This window comes from Alosa alosa, chromosome 17 (genome assembly GCF_017589495.1).
Source record: "Alosa alosa isolate M-15738 ecotype Scorff River chromosome 17, AALO_Geno_1.1, whole genome shotgun sequence".
Classification (NCBI taxonomy): domain Eukaryota; kingdom Metazoa; phylum Chordata; class Actinopteri; order Clupeiformes; family Clupeidae; genus Alosa; species Alosa alosa.
The window spans coordinates 5,882,418-5,900,916 of record NC_063205.1 but is presented as its reverse complement, the minus strand read 5'-3'; the positions used below and the strand labels follow the sequence as shown (position 1 = coordinate 5,900,916).

The 18,499-nt window shown below is 46.1% G+C and overlaps 1 protein-coding gene across 1 annotated transcript in view; it reads left to right on the top strand.

Annotated features, from left to right (window-relative positions):
• Positions 1 to 12,252, top strand: part of hmga2 (high mobility group AT-hook 2) — a 31,559-nt gene extending 19,307 nt beyond the window's left edge. The window contains exons 4-5 of the mRNA XM_048267312.1: positions 7,196 to 7,228; positions 11,750 to 12,252. Coding sequence (XP_048123269.1) covers positions 7,196 to 7,228; positions 11,750 to 11,797 — 81 coding nt within the window. The 3' untranslated portion in view covers positions 11,798 to 12,252. The remainder of the gene's footprint in view (positions 1 to 7,195; positions 7,229 to 11,749) is intronic.
• The last annotated feature ends 6,247 nt before the right edge of the window (positions 12,253 to 18,499 follow it).

Below are 18,499 nucleotides of genomic sequence, written 5' to 3'. Positions count from 1 at the left end.
CCTCTCTGTGGCAGACATTTTTCTCCACTACAAAGGGCCCTTGGGCAAATTCCCCCTAATCGCAGGGTTTAGCCTAGCTCTGATAGGTGCCATTCATAGCCCTGTTCAGGAGGGGAGAAGACTGATTGGTGGTGGTGGTGGAGGTGGTTTAAAAAAAGTGAGTTGGGATTGGGGTAACGTGTGTGTGTGTGTGCATGTGTGTGTGTTTGTCTGTGTTTGTGCACACGTGAGTGCGTGCATGTGTGCACTGGGGAGCTGGGGTAATGGCGGCGGGGGAGTTTCTTGGACGGGGAATCTTTTCATGATCTACTGAAATGGTGGAGGCATTCCAGGGGAGATCACAAAGCGGGTGCTGTGGCCTGCACCCTGGAGAAGCCTGGCTTCTTTCCCCCCACTTCCACCTCCAGTCAAACAGAACATGTGGCATTTATTCACGGCAGCACAAGCTCTGGGCTGGGGAGAGGGGAGGGGGGTGGGGGGGTGGGGGCAAGGGGAGGGGGGTGGGGAGGGAAGAGGGGGGGCAGTTGCTGGGTGGCTCTAATGTGGGGTCTGCTTCCAGAGAGGGGAGTCCTTGGTTATGTTCCCTTCGTACATAGGGTCTTTTTTTTATTTTTCCTGCTTTTGTGGATTTCTCGTCAGCTATAGTAAGAAGGTACTTAAGGAAGGTTTTCCTTCAAACACAAAACATGTGTTAGCAGTCAACGTGTAACGTCAAGGTATAGGTATTATTTATAGGTATATATTTCTTTGTTTGTATGTTAGTATGTTTAATGTGCATTTTTGTGCATATTAAACTTTTGTGCTTTTGTACATTTACAATTTTTGTGGTTTGAAACACTGTTCCCAACACTACAAGGTGAAAGCAAAGTTTGGAAAGTTAGAAAAGTTTGAATGAATACATGGTTGATTGTGGAAATTAAAGACACACTTGCAAGTTGAATGTCCACATTCCAATATATCTTTATTCAAAAAGCTTCCTGAGTGGGATGTAAACTAAACTTCGACTGAAGGGGCCACTAACAATAAGTTGTCACAGGAAATGTATCCTACGGAAGTATGATATATATATATATATGCGCACTATAAGAAAAGTTTTATACCCTCAGCAATCATTGCACTAAACAAACTCCTGTGACAATTACCCATTCCCCCTATTCTTTTGTGTTTTATGTTGTCTGCATTGTCCACCTTTTTGTTTGTATGGTGTTGAGGAGGGAGGGTACTGGGGGTGTTATATGTTATATGTTATATGTATGAGGCTGTGTACATCCTGCATGGAATGTAACAATGATATGTGTGAAAAAGAATATCCTTATAGGACAAATAAAGACTCTATACTAGACTCTATACTATACTATACTCTATACTAGATACTAGAGAACCTTAGGTGCAAACCACTCTAAAAATCAACAGATTCCCCCCCGTCCACTGGTGATGTTCTAGCTCAGAGGCTTTAAAGATGAAGTCCAGAGGGCTGCTCACACTAGTCAGGCCTATGTGCATGTTTTACAAGGTCTGTAATTCTTGGTTAACTTGTCTGGCATGGTTAGCCATTACTATCAGTACAAAATGCTGATCAAATACTAGCTTAAGCAGAACCCTCCCTCTCTGACCTGTCAGTGTCGTTTTTATTTGTTTTTAAAATCGCACCTCGTGTTTGGACTTGCTTTACAAGTTCATATGTTTGGCACCAGGATGAGAGAGCGACGCGAAACCCGCTTGGCCTGGTGAGGAATTCATTTCTGGGAACAGCGGTGACTGCGGAGGTGTCTGATTCCATATCGTGTTTAATAATTCCCCCACCATCAGCCTCGCTTCCCTGTGCTGAGAACCTGACTGGTCCATTCATGCAGGAGCGGAGCCTGCAGGGTTAAGGACAGGGGGTGAGCACTGGGCCAGTCGTTAGCAGGGTGGCCGCTGCACAAAGCTTATAGGGTCAGGTGTGAGGGACCAAGGGGCCTGTTTTTATATCAACATAATATGGATTGCACATACTGTAGACTTCAAAGGATATGCGTTTAAAAAAAAAATAAAAATAGAAACATGAACAAGTTGGAAAGTGGATAGTAAAAAGTGTTGGTTGATATTGAGAGGTCTACACTAGAGGCCCCCTTCTCTAAAGGCCCCCATGTCTGCAGTATATGTCTAAGCCTGTGAGTGTGTGTGCAAGCATCTGTGTGTGTATGCATGTCTACGCTATGAATAAGTCTGCCTGTGTTTCTCCACTTTTGTCCCCACACAGTTTCAGACGTGCACTTAGAGACTTCAAAAGAGCTGGCCGATAAGAGGGTCAGCAGAGCAGGAGGTGTGACCGGGCTTGCGATAGCTCCCCTGGACGAGCTCTTAGCATGAAGGTGCCAGGATTGGCGAAAGCATGTGGACGTAGAGTGTTATCCCTGCTCCCCCGCGCTGTTTTGGTGCAGCTCTGCCTCAGCACGCACCTCTCAAGTGCCGCAGGTACGTGCAGCGGCTTGTGTTCCTTGCCCAGGCTGCCAGCACGCCGAGCTCACTTCTCCTCGCAATTAGCCGCTAGGAGTTAGCAGTTAGCATGGCTAGTTTCAGAAATGGAGACTCTTTACAAATAGTCTTAGTGACATGTTTGTGAACAGCCTCTCATTCTTGTGACATTCTTGTGTCACTTAATGTAAATAGACATTCAGTTTCGAATGCTTGTGAATTGTCAGCAGTGGAATTGCATCTATGGTTAGCCTGCAATGGGAGCTAGCCTGTCTGGAATGAGAGTTTAAGTGCAACATTTAATTTGCACCTCTGTTGAGAGGACACCCCGCGCAGGCAGGCAAGATTTTACAGGAATAGCAAGCAGTGTAAATGCCTCAAAATCCTGAAAGCAAAAATCAGGCGGTGGGGGGGGGGGTGGCAGGGGGGGGGGGATGGTTGCATCAAGGCATGTGGGTGCCGTGGCCCTTTCCCTTGTGAGTGGAGAGGTGTTTGACATCACTTATCCCAGGCGAGACTTCCGCTGCCGAGGGAGCCAGGGAAGCTGTTATCTCTCTGGGATGGGGAAGATTAATACTGGTGTTTGGCCTGACAGGCTGTTGAAGATGGGGAGTCAGTGGGAGGGAGCTCTTTCCTCTCCCCCAAGTACTCATTCACACTCTACCCTGACCCTCTGTGTGTGTGTGTGTGTGTGTGTGTGTGTGTGTGTGTGTCTGTGTCTGTCTGTCTGTCTGTGTCAATGATTGTGTGTGTGTGTGTGTGTGTGTTTGTCTGTGTGTGTGTGAGCATCTATTAATGTGCATGGGTATGCTTGTGTGCGCATGTGCACGTGTTTATCTGCCTGTGTGTGTGTTTTTCTGTGTGTGCTCGTGTATATGAATGGGTGTCTGAGCAGACCACTTACCCCCCACTGTTCAGGAAGCTGTGTTGATCTGCCTGTGTGTGTGTATGTGTGTGTGTGTGAAGAGCTGCCCCCCGCAGCTTTACACTTGGAGCGAGTTCAGGGCTCCCTCATCATGTAGGGGGACGGCCTGATTACTCTGAAGCTGTTAGGGTTAGGCAAACTTGAAAGAGCCGGCAGTGGAGCCGGATTTAACTGCCTGTCAGGCGAGGGCCCTCATCACATGGCCTCCGCTCCTAGGTGAAAGTGAAATGGTTTACTGTGCGTAGGGGGGTACCGGACTGCACCGCACTGCCCCGTGTGGGGAGACGGCTTACTCAGTTGTGTGGCATCCGACCCACTATCTGGAGGTGAGGAGTTACTGTGGGGCTTACCTCGGAATGAAATCGACATGCCATGCCCCCATCAACTTTCTTTGATGTTATCATTCCTGAGCATGGTGTGTGTCTTTCTGGCCACTGACTCTGTCTCTGTCTCTGACTCATGCGTTTGATTCTTTTTTTTCCTGTACAAGCAGGATGCAGCATGTAACTGCCATTGGATGGTTGTGGAACTTACGAGTCCATGACTCATGTGTCACCGATTGCTCTCACTGAGTGGTAGCTGCTCCATCTGATTACTTTGCCGCTGACTTCACCTTTTGCAGGTAGTTTTCAGTTTGACGTGATCACAATCAGAAGGCAGAATTAAAAAATCAGCTGGGCTGCAAGTGGACCTACACACTCAGAACTGATTCAAACACTGTGCTCTTCAGCACTTCTGAAACTCAAGGGTTTGTTAGACAGACACACTGTATGTCACGCTTCCACTGGATCAGTGTGTGTGTAGGTGTGATCACTTATATTGGTTCATATTGTGGTGAATTTACATCTAACAGGTTCACCCTGTCCCCCTGCACCTACACCAATCAAACATGGCTTTCACATGTGCTTTTATTTCCAACATACTGTATATACACGTTATCATTAAATAAATCTATTTGAACTATGACCTTTCCTCATTATTTTGGGGAAAAACAAACACCCTCTATTGCTGAAAGGTTATGAATTGAGTTGTAAGTAATAGACATTATTTTATATAGTGGACTTTCCAGACTGGCATTAAAATATCTTTGACGCCTATTACAGCCTTAGAGAAGGCAGCCCCTGTTCAGTAACAACCAGAGGCATTGACATCACACAAATGAAATGCTCACTCACTGAAAGTGCTCTATTAGGTAAAGTTGTTAAAATTTAATAGTGTAAATAGTATGGCATTCCAGATTTTAACAAGCCTTATTTTTTACCCAAATGTTTAATCAAAAACATATATCATTTTAAATGCACTTGCGGATTCCTTTGGTAGCCCAAACTGTATATCTATCTAATTTGGTTATACTGAAATGGCTCATATTATTTTTAACGTCTACCACACACCCACTGTTCTAAGTGTTAGACTGCAGCTCTGCTGAGTGACTTTAATGATCATAGCAAAGGTTAAGTGTTACAGACTAACAGGCAAAATCTCACCAGTTCTTAGGCTGTGTTCACAGACTGAGGTGTTCTCCTTGAGAGCTCCTAACCCACCCCCCATAACAAGTTGTGTCCAAGACGTTTTCGCTCAGTGGGGAATGGTGAGAATTCTGACGTGCTGGTGGCACTTGCTCAGAAGCACACCTATAAAAGTGTTGAAGGATGTCAGCCACAAGGCCTGCTTTTCCACTGAAACTGCTTCCATGTGACTAGTTACATGACGCCGATTTACAGTCAGTCTAACATTATATGACTCTAAAAGCTAAAATGCATTTTGGCCCGTGTTCTTAGATAATATTGAATGAATGTTCTAATGTTCTAACATCTAATGTTAAATGTCCAGTTGAGGTCTAATGCAACCGTCCCATTTGTTTGATACGGTCTATTACCTATTATCTATCCATGTCAAGTACTAGATGATCATTAGCTAGGCTGAATGCACAGCAGGATGTTCAGTTAAAGCAGAGACTTTCTAATGAGGAGACACAGCACTCAAAAAAACCTCCATAGAAATGCATGGGGCTAGTTTGTAACGCCAATATGGCCGTTGCCTACACATATCCCACCCCTTCCTCGACAAAACGTCGACAATGAATACATTGAGCCAATCATGTGGTGTGATGTGAATACATTGAGCCAATCATATGGTGTGTTGTGAAGACATCGTGCCAATCGTGTTGTGAACTCACCGCTAGAGCAAGATTGGTGTCGTGAAGCCTTGCGCACGCGCATTTCTGCCTAATAGGATGCCGGATGAGTTCCCAAAAAGCGTTGCAATATGGAGGGACTTGCCTAAAAGGACTTTGGGAGGGAGGGATTTCTGGTTCTGAACATGAGGAAGGAGCCCCATTCACATCACATCAGAGAAAACATGCTTCAGCAACCCCAACTATTTACAATATAGTTTGGGATCAGGAAGTCTGAGGAACCACCATTCACCATAAACTCAAGTTTTGTGTAAATCCATCCAAGTTAAGCTTTATGGTCAGTTTTTAAATCATGCTTGCATGGCCTTACACAGTTCGAAACCGTGCGAGTGCCATTCTATGTATGGATAGGCACTCATATAGCAGCTCACTGAGACGTCTGTGTTTGACAGAAGCTCATTCTCACTATTTGAGGAGTTTGGAATCCTTTTTCCAGGCCACATAATGTAGCATGGAATGAACTTGGTGCTACACACAGAAGCACTCAATCTTCACATGTACACTTCACTTGGCTGCGAAATGACCAGTGCACGTGTGTCTGGCCTTGTTTTTGCTCTGCTGCTGTAGCCAAATGTCCCTGATTGGGCAGTAAGAGTCTTGAGGTGTAATCTAAGAAATGCCAGTGATTACGCTGTTTGGCTGTTCTGCACGTTCAGGTTAATTGTTTTTCCGGCGGTTCCCAGGGTGGACGTCTGCTGGCCCGGTCCATTTGGAATGTATGCACCATCTTCCCAATGGCAGCGTACATTCTTTGCTCGGATCCATCCGGTGTTGACATTTACTGTGTTACAGCCCCCTAGCATTCCATGCAGAGCTGGCACAGAAAACACCAGCTGTTCTGAACAATCCGGCTTGGCGGATGGGATGGGGTGGGATGGTGGTGGTGGTGGGTGGCAGTGTGGTGGATGGGGGGTTGGGATGTAGGGATGGGGTGTGGGGGGGGGGATGTAGGGATGGGGTGGTGTGTGTGTGTGTGTGTGTGTGTGTGTGGGGGGGGGGGGGGGGTCATGTGCTCAGTTCACAGCGGCTGGCAGAGGCAGCACACACACACACACACACACACACACACACACACACACACACACACACACACACACACACACACACACACACACACACACACACACACACACACACACAGGAGGCTCAGACTCCTCAGCTGTCAGAGGCACTTCCTGCGTGTGCTGGTGGCAGTGCTTAGTGTTTGGGCTGCGGTGGCCAGGGCACAATCTGAGCTTTGTGCTGAGCCTCCGGCCCACTGGGCCCTTGTTGAAGGCGCCGCTGTTCTCCCCTTCAAGAATGTGCTCCAATGTTACTGCAATGTTGGGAGTTGCGGAGAGGACAGGGACATTTCCCTGTCAAAAGTTCAGTGTGTGGAGGATGGGTGTTAGTGATCGGGACTGTGTCATGGGGCAGATAAAAGGGGGGTTCTGTTACTGCTCTGACTGGCTGAATGAAGTCGCTGGACGCCACCAAATTCACTGTGATTGTTGGTGATGTCAAACATTTGTAATTGTAATAGCAGCTTGGGTAGTAAATATGTTATAGATCTGTAGTAATGGGAAGCAGTGAGATGTTTTAAATGTGGTCTAATCTTTATCTCATTTTTTTTCTTACAGCCACAGCAAGTGGTCCAGAAAAAGCCTGCTCAGGTATGTGATAACATGCACTTCCACACACACACACACACACACACACACACACACACACACACACACACACACACACACACACACATGCATGTACACACATGCACGCACATGTACATATATACAGACGCACATACGCACATGTACATATATACAGACACACATACACACACGCACACACATACACACACACACACACACACACACACACACACACACACACACACACACACCACATACCTTCTCTCACGCACACACACCCACAGACACACACACACACACACCTTCTCTCACAGACACACACACACACACACACACACAGTAGTTTTTTCTATCCCTGTCGGAAGCCTAAGACAAAATGACACACTCACAAACACTTAAATAGCTCATTCTGCATTGCCTTTGTAACAGTATGCTTATTTCCTTGTTGATTGAGTGACATTTAAAAAGGTCTAGACAGTGGAGGAGGATCTGGAGTTTGCTTAGGGGTGTTGCACATCTCACCAAAGCACAAAAAAGAGTTACTGGTCCAGTATGCGTTAAGGTGATGTAGAATCCATGTGTGTGAAACTGTGAGTTTGAGAAAGAGAGAGGGATAGAGAGAAAGGGAGATGGATAGAAAGAAAGAAGGAGTGAAGAGACAGGATGTGTGTGTGTGTGTGTGTGTGTGTGTGTGTGTGTGTGTGTGTGTGTGTGTGTGTGTGTGTGTGTGTATGGGGAGGGAGGACACCTGTAGCAGGGAGGGAGGTGAGCGCTTCAAGGTCTCCAGACTGCTCTTGAGCAGAGGGACTGCATAACTCACAGCTGACGCAGGACCTGCATGGATGATCATCAAGGATAATGTAAATCCTGGTGCGCTATGTGAGGATTCCTGGCCCCTTCCCCTCCAAATACCTCCACACATGGAGATGCAATTTGGCAGAAAGGGCCCGTTTTGAAGAGATGATCCTTTACTCTGGAGGGGGGTGGGGGGTGCAAAGTCCATATTTGCATAGACCTTCTGAAGCTCCTGCATTTAATCTAGTTATGTTGCACATGCACATTATATATTTGAGGATAGAGACATGTGTGTTTTGGCCTTTTCTCTTAGTCCCAAAAGTGAGTTTTTTGGACTGTACAGCAGAGCTGCTTGCCATTATCCTGCAAGAACAGTTCCCCTTCAAGAACAGTTCCCATGCAAGGCTCAAGAACAGTTCCCCTTCAAGAACAGTTCCCCTTCGAGGCTCAAGTTGGCTGCGCTCAACAGTTGTTTTGACAATTTATGATAAGTAGAGCCGGAGCATCCATCTTCCTGCACCAGAAGACACATTCCTTAACCTTTACTCAAGCATTTGTTTTGTTTTGTTATAAAATGTCAGAACTAATACAGTCCTAATAAATATGCATGCACACGCACACGCACACACACACACATAACACACACACACACACACACACACACACACACACACACACACACACACACACATACACACACACACACACACACACACACACACACACACACACACGCACGCACGCACATCCTCCTCTGTGCACACCAGGAATCTGTGCAGCTCCCTCTGTTCGCTGGTGCGGACCAGTTTTCGGTGTGAATGCATAACTGGGAGCTGATTTGTTGCTATGTGGGAACGGCGTGGCCGAGGGGTCTGTGAGCTGGTGTGCGTGGGTCACTGCGGGGGCCTCCAGGAGCTCCGACACACACAAATGTCATTGAGCACTCGGACTTTTATAGGCTCCTTTTATCTCAACCCCACATAACACTCGCTCCTGTTCTCAAACATTCTTATACAGACACAGGCATACACACAGAGAAATACTCTCACACACACACACACACACACACACACACACAAAACTTAAATACACAAATACTCTCACACAGACACATACACGCCTCATGCTTATACATCCTTAGTACATTCATGTGGATCCTTGTTTTAGTATCTTTAGTATCTTTTATTGTTTACTCTTTTTAGTCATGTGGATTTGTTATTTTATCATCCTGTTTATGTAGTAGTGAATGTTGTGTGTGGTGTCTTAAGCTACTGGGATGTTGAATTTCCACTTGGGGATCAATAAAGTATCTAGCTATCTATCTATCAACACACATGCAAGCACACACACACAAACACACACACACTGAGAACCCTGAGCTGTGAGGACAGCTGTGGTGTGTGTGTGTGTGTGTGTGTGTGTTTGGGGGGTGCAGGTGGAGAGGGAGTGGTCGTGACCCGGAAGCCTGGCTCTGTCCTCTGTGTGCAGTGCTGGGTCCTAATGAGGGCCAGCTCCTCCCCATGGTGCACTCCTCAGGTCAGGAGCGAGAGCGAGCGGGGAGGGGAGGGGAGGGGAGGGGTGGGGTGTGGCAGGAGCAGAAGTGGACACCATGAACCTGCCTACCACAGGGGGAGGAGGAGGAGGGGGGGGGGGTGTGGCAGGAGCAGAAGTGGACACCATGAACCTGCCTACCACAGGGGGGAGGAGGAGGAGGGGGGTGTGGCAGGAGCAGAAGTGGACACCATGAACCTGCCTACCACAGGGGGAGGAGGAGAGGGGGGGGGGGTGGCAGGAGCAGAAGTGGACACCATGAACCTGCCTACCACAGGGGGAGGAGGAGGAGGAGGGGGGGGGGGGTGATTACTATTGTTGTTTAACCAGCTAAGCGTCCCCACTCCCTGGTGGTGCAGCAAGACCCTGGACGCCAACAATGGCAACTGTTATGAAATGGCCACTCTATTTCTATCTTACATTGTAAGCAATATGACACCTGTCAAATTGCAAGAGTATGATCTCATTTGAAAGATAAAACAAGCAAAAAAATGTACGCATTTTTTTTAAATGTACAGATTTACAAATGTATATATTTTAGAGCCTCAACACTGCATTTTTTGTGCAGTCCTATTCATTCATGAGTGTGTTTTCCGTGTGAGTGGGCAGTGAGTGAGTGAGTAAGTGAGTGAGGAGGTAAATAAGTCAAAGCTCTGGAGTGGAATGTGTTAGGGGAGTGCGGCACAGTCTAGTCGGGGAGTCTTGCTTAGTTGTTATTGTCCCCCCCTCCATTGAGCCTTTTGAGTGGGGGGGGTGATGTGGAGGGGAAGGAGGGGGGGGGGGTTACTCTGGGGGGTGGTTGGTGAATGGCCCTGCATGATTAAAGCATTTTTGTGTGTGTGTGTGTGTGTGTGTGTGTGTGTGTGTGTGTGTGTGTGTGCGCATGCCTGCCTGCCTATGTGTGTGTGTATGTGTGTGCGCATGCCTGCCTGCCTATGTGTGTGTGTGTATGTGTGTGCGCATGCCTGCCTGCCTATGTGTGCGTGTGTGTGTGTGTGTGTGTGTGTGTGTGTGTGTGTGTATGTGTCTGTGTGCGCGTGCATTTGTGAGTGTATGCGCTCATGTCTATCCTCCACCACTCCTCTGTTCACCCTCTCTCTTTCTCTCCCTTGCCTTCTCTTTCTCCTTCTCTCTCTTTCTTTCTCTCTCTCTCTCTCTCTCTCTGTCTCTGTCTCTCCTCTCCTGCTTGCCTATGTCACACATGGTACCATTTAGCCGCCCCTTCACAGCTGAAGTGTCTGCTTGGCTAATGAATGGCGCTGGGGTCGTATAATGCAGACGGGGCGCTCTGCGCACAGCCCTCTGCTGAATGGGTGCTCCACCACGGCCTGGGAAAGGAAGAGGGCCATAAATTGTGTCATTTATCCTCCCCGAATAAAATGAAGCCATGTGGAAAATGAAATCCATTTCATTCGGAGAAAGCGTCTGGAATGGCTGCGTGTGCTTTTCTTGTCTGGGGTTCCCCTTCGCTGGGCTGGGCTGGGCTGGGCTGGGCTGGGCTCGGCTCGGCTCCCCACAAAGGTGGTCAACTGAACAGAACACATTTTTTTCCCTCTCTCTCCCTTCCTCCCTCACTCATTCCCTGGGAATAATAGTGGAGTGGGGCACTTGGCAGTAATGAGAAACGAGTGTTGCTTGCAATTAACACAAGTGTTTGCATCCATGGTGGCGTGGAGGGTGACGTCGTGGGGACCGAGAGTAACAACTCGGTTGCCATGTTCGCCCCTAACATTGGGCTTGTGGGCATATATATTTTTATGCTTGGTGATTTTGTGTTCATTCCTGTGGGGCTGTAGGTGTAGTTTAGCCTGGAAAATCCAGAACAATGTAATGGCCCAACTCGAGGGGCGGCAACAAGCATGCATTTAAAAATCTCACTGCACGCAACACTAGACCATGTTTACTCTGAATAATTTCGGACTTCGACGCAATCGGATAACACTACGACCAATGTGTACTGTCCTCCAACGTTGCAGCGCTGTCTTCATCAGTTTAGCTGGTTCCCCAGAATGTTGGGGTAAAAGTAACGTGCATCATTGCTCTTTGCCAGAGTGTCTCCCAGAGACAATTCCATTGTGCTCTCGCGAGAACTCTGGATTTCCAGAGTAGGTGTAGTTTAGACTGACTGCAGAGTTGAAGGGGTCAGGCCGGGGCGGTCAGTGGTGTGACTGACCGAGTGGCTTTTCTGTGTTGCAGGAACAAGAAGAAGAAGAAGAGGCTGAGGAGTCGGGAGAGGAGGACTAAGAAACCACAGCGTTGAACCTCTACCTCAATCAACTGTCAGGTCTTTCAAAGGGAAAAGACTGCCTTGACCACTTATTGTTGACTTTCCACTTTTGTTTTGTTCTCGAGTTTGGTTCCGTATTTGAAAAAGAAAACATTGATTTTTTTTTTGTTTTGTTTTGTTTGTTTGATTTGGGTTTCTTGAAAAGAACACACACTACACCTCAGCAAATGAAACGGCAGAGACATAATGCAGATGGCCGGCAGAGCCTCCTCGTTGTTCCACCATGAGGTCTAAGCTGCTGTAAGCACACATGCAGGGGTCAGACGCGCAACATGTGTCTGCTCTGCGCTTGCTCCAGTCTCCCCTCTCCACACAGCCACACACACACACACACACACACACACACAACCACACACACACAGCCACACACACACACACACACACACACACACACACACAGCAAACACAAACACACACACACACACAGCCACACACACACACACACACACACACACACACACACATACACATAAGAGCAGTGCACACAGGCATGTACATTTACACACTCCCTCCCTCTCCTCCTCAGTCGGCCTGAGTACCCACACACATATGTGCTCCGCACACACACACACACACACGCACACACATGCACACACACACATACATACACACACACACATGCACACACACACACGTACACACACACACACACACATGCATACACACACACACACACACACACATGCACACACACACAGACACACATGCATGCACACACACACACACACACACACACACACACACACACACACACACACACACACACACACACACACACACACACACACACACACACACACACATGCGTACACACAGGCTTGTTGACTGATTCTCCAGACCCCTTTGGCATAGAAGGAACTGAAACAGTCTGGTTTTGTCATTCAGAAACTCAGAACATATGGCTGTTCCTATATATCAGCAGTGGAGGCTCAAACAGACACACCTACTCCTCCCCACCAGTGGACAGAAAAAAAAATACTGTGTGCATACATACATACACACACACACACACACACACACACACACATACACACAGACAAACGCACCCACATCCTCCTGTTTAGTGTAAGACCACCAAAGACAGAGGAGGAACAGAGCATTTCCCCTTTGGGTCATTATTCCTCCTCAGTGTGAAACCAAAAATGACTCTGACAACAATCCGTTTCTCTAATGTCCCCTGATGGATTTGCCCATTTTCACATAGAATGATGACACTATCCTCAGGTATTGGATAAATAGTTCTCAGTGTTGCATATCTTAATATGGAACAGATTCTGGGCGAATACCTCAGCTTGGATTGGATTAAATCTAATTTTAAAAAATATTTTTCATATAAGGAGAGCAAGACTAGACAGTCACTGCCAGACTGTATCAGTCCAGTTATTCTTGTGTGGAAAACTCTAATAGGATGCGCTCCACTCTGCCCACAGGTCAGTCGGCAAGCTATAGGGAGTTATGGCCGTCATTGATAGTAGAGGTGCCTTATCCGTGTCATCAAAAGCTCTGTGCATGAAGTAAGATGATCTAATTGCTTTGAGTATAATTTGGATCCACTTGAGCACAACAAACACAGTGAATTTCCACAGAATTGCAGTGTCAGATTAGTTCAAAACGGATTTTAATTACTATTATGAATTTACATGCTGCATTTTCACCAAAATGAGACTAAGCTTTATTTTTAGTAACAATGACTGAATGACAAGTGAAGTCTATAGAATGTATTAAGTATATATAATGATTTGCCTCTAAAAATGTTTTGTGTGAAAATATGCAAACGAACACTTTAAAATCTTTATGTTTAGGTAATGATATATAAGTGCAGTCTCCCAAAAACCAAAAGCAAAATACTCTACACCTGAAGAGTCCTCCTTGTCTTTGGTGGCCAAAATTTAGTTAGGATAATTTTAAAATTCTTAACTGGTTTTAGTTAAAGTGTTTGACACTTTTCCTAGAGCATATGATTTAACCAGAAGTTCTTAGCAATTGCAACAGTCTACTGTACATAAATTCATAACGTTGACATCTGCTTAACCAGCATTTAATGTAAATAATGTTTTGTGTTTCTTTTTGTATGGCATAGCTTTAATCCCTAATTTTTCAACACCAACATCATGTAAAGGGAAATATAATAACTCAGTCTGACTCACGAACAAACCTCAAGAACTCGAAAATACCACAAGATCAAACCATACTTTACCTCATTTCACACATGATACCTGAATCCTGTGACGGCATGGCATAGGAAGTCTGCCAGAGCGACAGTGCTTTTTCAAGGTATTCTGAGAATCCTCGTATTCGCTGGCACTGTTGGTCACTGATGCAATATATCCTTACCATTTTCAATGCTACCTCCGATTTCTACAACCAGCTAACACCCGCTCAAGACACACTCATTGCTACACAGTACACAAGACAATGCAGGGGACAGCAGTGAGTGCTGCGCATGATGCCAGCAGAGGCACTCTGATGTGGGAATAGCTTCTGTGCAGATTGGCACAGCAGTGCTCTGCTGGGGTTTTTATGAGTCGGGCAGGTAAATACTGAAATCCGAGGTCTGTTGTTATTTCTTCCTGTGTAGAACTCATAAGCAGCTAAGGGAAACGTAGTTTCATTGTTGTAGTTGTTTTATTTTGTCTTTCCTATTAGCGTATATCTAACATTTGTAACAAAACACTTTCTATTCTCTCTGCGTTTGGGACTTCTGTTTTACATACTGTTAACTTGAATATATATATTTTGTACTGATTTACTCAATGGTTTCTAAAGGATCAAGAGCTTGTATGACACTAAATGATATTACGAATGTTTTTTTCTTTTCAAATTTAGTTTTTGTTTAAAATATGTACTATTGAGAAGTGTACCTCAAACAAACTGATAAAAAAGGACTAATAATCAATTGTCACCTACCTACCTCCAGTCTTGAAAAGGAACAATTTTTACCTGGTTTCTTTCAGAATGAGTTTGAAAATGTATGAAAAAAATTAATAGGACTGCAAAAGATCCCATTCAAAGTGTTTTGTAACCGTTATCACCTGAACCTAGTACATTGTTCTTTCACCCTGGGGAGGAGACGGCCTACAAAAACTTGAAGCTTTTCAGGTTTGGAAAATGTCTTTGTTTTCGTTTTGTTTTTTTGTATATTCATAAACATGTTTGAAAAATTAGTAGATATTGAGATATACTTGATTAGTTTATTTTGTGTACTTTACACAAATGTGATTTTTTTTCTTTCCTTGTTACATTGTTCTACCAGATGTATATGAAAGCTTCTTACGTAGTGATGAATTACACATTTTTTTTCCGCATATCACCATGGCAACCATTGAAATGTTAACATGGTATCCTGATATTGGCCTGAGGTAGAGCCTCAGAGAGAGCTATTGAAACTGTGGATATGCCTGTCGCTCACACTGGTATGAGATATCTACCTTCACTCACCTGTGGCAGCTTCCGTTTAACTCTAAACCCATTGACAGCAAAGGCCCTTCAGTTGGAATACCTGTAACTCTGAGGGCTGGGGCTGGCTTGTAACCTAACTTGGCTTTTGATGTTTGAATCCATATATTTTTTTAAAAAGCAACTTGCCAACAAAGTATCTAAATAAATTTGAACCTAATTTATGACTGGCCATGTAAATGTTGTGGTCAAGGTTGTCTTCAATTTTTATTTTAGCCCGACTTCCCCCAACCGTTTCTTTGCGAGCAGCTGTTTATGTGACTTCATGATACGAGACGGTAGCATACCTGTGTGAGCCGGCGACGGCATGTTTGGATTTCTTAAGCGAGGCTTGAGATGAACATGCACAGCCTCCTGCTGCCCAACTGCACCCGAGGCACAGACACAATACAAGAAGGGCAAATTGCTGTGATGCACATCGCTGACACTCATACCATTGAGGTGATGCCGCTCCTCTACAGGAGCTCCAAGCATTACACTTAGCTAAAAAGAAAAATACAAAAGATATACAATGTGCGTTTTGAGTTCAACTGACATAACACCATTTGTTGTTTGTATTTGACCTCTTTGTTGGTTAGAATGTGTATCTACAGGAGCCACTGTTCAAGTGCGTTTAGCTCTGGGAGTCTTAATGAAGTTGACTTTGTATCTGCGTGATATCATGTTCTAGTACAATCGAATACACATTACTACCTCCACAAGGCCTACTGTTACCTCATTTTTCAACTTAATATCTGCTTAAACTTCAGGTGGCTGAGTCCAGGGGGGGCATCTTAAAATTTATATGTATATTACTATATTTTTGTGGGGGATACATTTTATAAGACTGTTCCTCACTGTCTCTCAGTCACTGTTAGTTAAGACTGGACAATTTTACTTTTTAAAAAGGAATTTTCTGACAATTATGCAATGTTATGTAGTTACATTAGCCGTTGGGGAAGAAATCATGGAATCCTATATTTCTTTCTTTGCTTCTTCTTGTATAACTGCAAGTGTTTTTTTTTTCTAACATTTTTGACTGTCTTTGTTCACCTAGTATTGCTGTCTATGATTACACTTCAAATCGCTTGCTTCTAAAGATTAAATAAAGGAAAAAAAGTCTTCCTGGTAGACCTTTACTGCCTTGTTCAGCACAATAAAAATGATCATGATGCTGATACTGAACCACTTTCTTTGTCCTTTGGAAGGCGATGCACACAGAGTGGGGAATTACCCCATTCCGTGTTAGTTGATTAGTGTTAGGGTTAATTAAGGTTAAGCACTGTGCCATAATCAGAGAATACCTGAGCTGCTGTCACCTGCAAGACATTATCTGTTCATGAGATAAGGGTGTTAGAGGCAAAAACATATGGCAAACTCCCCTTTAGAATGTGGTTAAGGAAGTGAAATAGTAGGCATATTTCTCCATGCATTTCCTCCAATCGTGAGGATGAAGGAGAGGTTTGAATCCCCCTCCCCTCGGCCTGAACGTAAACAAACACTCAAGGAGTGTGTCATTTGGCCGGCGTGAGGCCTCTGCTGCAGTGGCCCGGCGGCAGGACAGGACAGGAGAATGAGTCACCCGCGTGAGCCACCCTTCCTGAGGTCGCTCCAGGGCAGGCCAGCCGCGGTCCAGCCTGGCTGCGGAGGAAGAGGCCCAGTCCCCCTCCGCTCCATGTCAGATGGAGTGCAGTGGAATTTCTCCCCTATGTCTCACCATTTACCAGTGCATTCCTCCTTGTTCCCTCCAGTGCCCTTTCCTTTTTAAACATTTCTTTTTCCCTTCTCCAGCCCCCCCCCCCCCCAGCACACATACACACACACACACCCCTCCCCGCTTGCAAACTCTCTTGGGAGAAGTGGCCCACCTCGGAGCCCCTGACCCCTGGTGGACTCTGGGAATCAGAGGCCCCCGGCCCCCACATCAAAGGCTCACCGGCCCGGCTCCCTGACAAGGCCTGTCACTCATCGCCCCCACCCCTGCTCCTGGGCTGTCCTTAGTGCCAGCACACATCATAAAGCCGCACGCTAATTCCTCCCAATTGACCCGATGGAGTTGGGTGTAGGGGGGCCAGAGCGGGTGAGAGTGTGTGGGGTGTGTGTGTGTGTGTGTGGGGGGGGGGGGTTGGTTGGTGGTGGTGTGGGGTTCACTAGTAGCACAATTAGGGGAGGTCTCTTCAGTTCTCCTTTTCCCTCCAAAGATGCCATTTTGCAAGGATTAGGGTCAGTTCAGCTTACTCTCCATCCAGCTCCGATTTCTCAGCCCCCTGTCCTGTGCACTGAGGCCTGGGGGGGTCCAGAGTGGTGGCCTCCAGATTGAGTTTCTCAGTTTTGAAGTGTTTTAAGAGATATGCTTTTGTGCATCCCCATTCCAACACTCTTAGTTTAAATTACGCTTATTTAAATTACGTATGCAAAAGTATGTCATTACAAGTCTGTATGGTGTGTGTGGTCAAGAAACACCCTGATTCATATGTGGCATTTCAGAGGTGAACCGTACACATAACTTAATTGGCCGTTTCCTGTATCATCCACTCACGAGGATGTCCACTCCACTGAGCAAATAAAACCCACTTCCTGTTCCCCAGCAGACAGCTGTGTCCCCCCTCACAAAACATACAGCCTGTACACATACTGCTTATCCTGTCACAGTTCTAGGAATAGGAATGTGCCCGGACTGCAAAGAAAGAATCTCTGTGCGCCGAACACACTCGGCATGCCGCGCACATCTTGTTCTGTGTGATGTAAGACAGATGCACCAGGCTCACAGTGCTGTCGCACTCCTCAATTGAACATTGTAGTCGCTGATCGCATTGTGCATATAGAACAGGGTCGCGCAAACGCACACAAAGGCAGGGGGTTGCATGTCTCTGATAGAGGAGAGCCTGTCCAGAGTGGTCAGTCTCTTTGTCGGGCGAGTCTGTTTCTCACAGACAAACAGAAATATTGACAGTAACACTGAGCAGGGTTCTTGCTGGCAACCCTGTGATAAACGGGAGCTGCCAGAGGCCGCGCTGTAAAAATAGAAGACCCCCTACAGCCACTTCCCAAACCCTTGGGTAAATATTTAACCTCGGTATCCTACTCTTCTGGGTCAGGAAGTCTGAGCTCATCTTGTCTCCTCGTGGCAGACAGCGAGAGAGAGAGAGAGAGGAGAGAGAGAGAGGGAGAGAGAGGGGCTCAAGCGCTCAGCGCCATGCACTTAGCCGCCCCGGAGAAAGAAA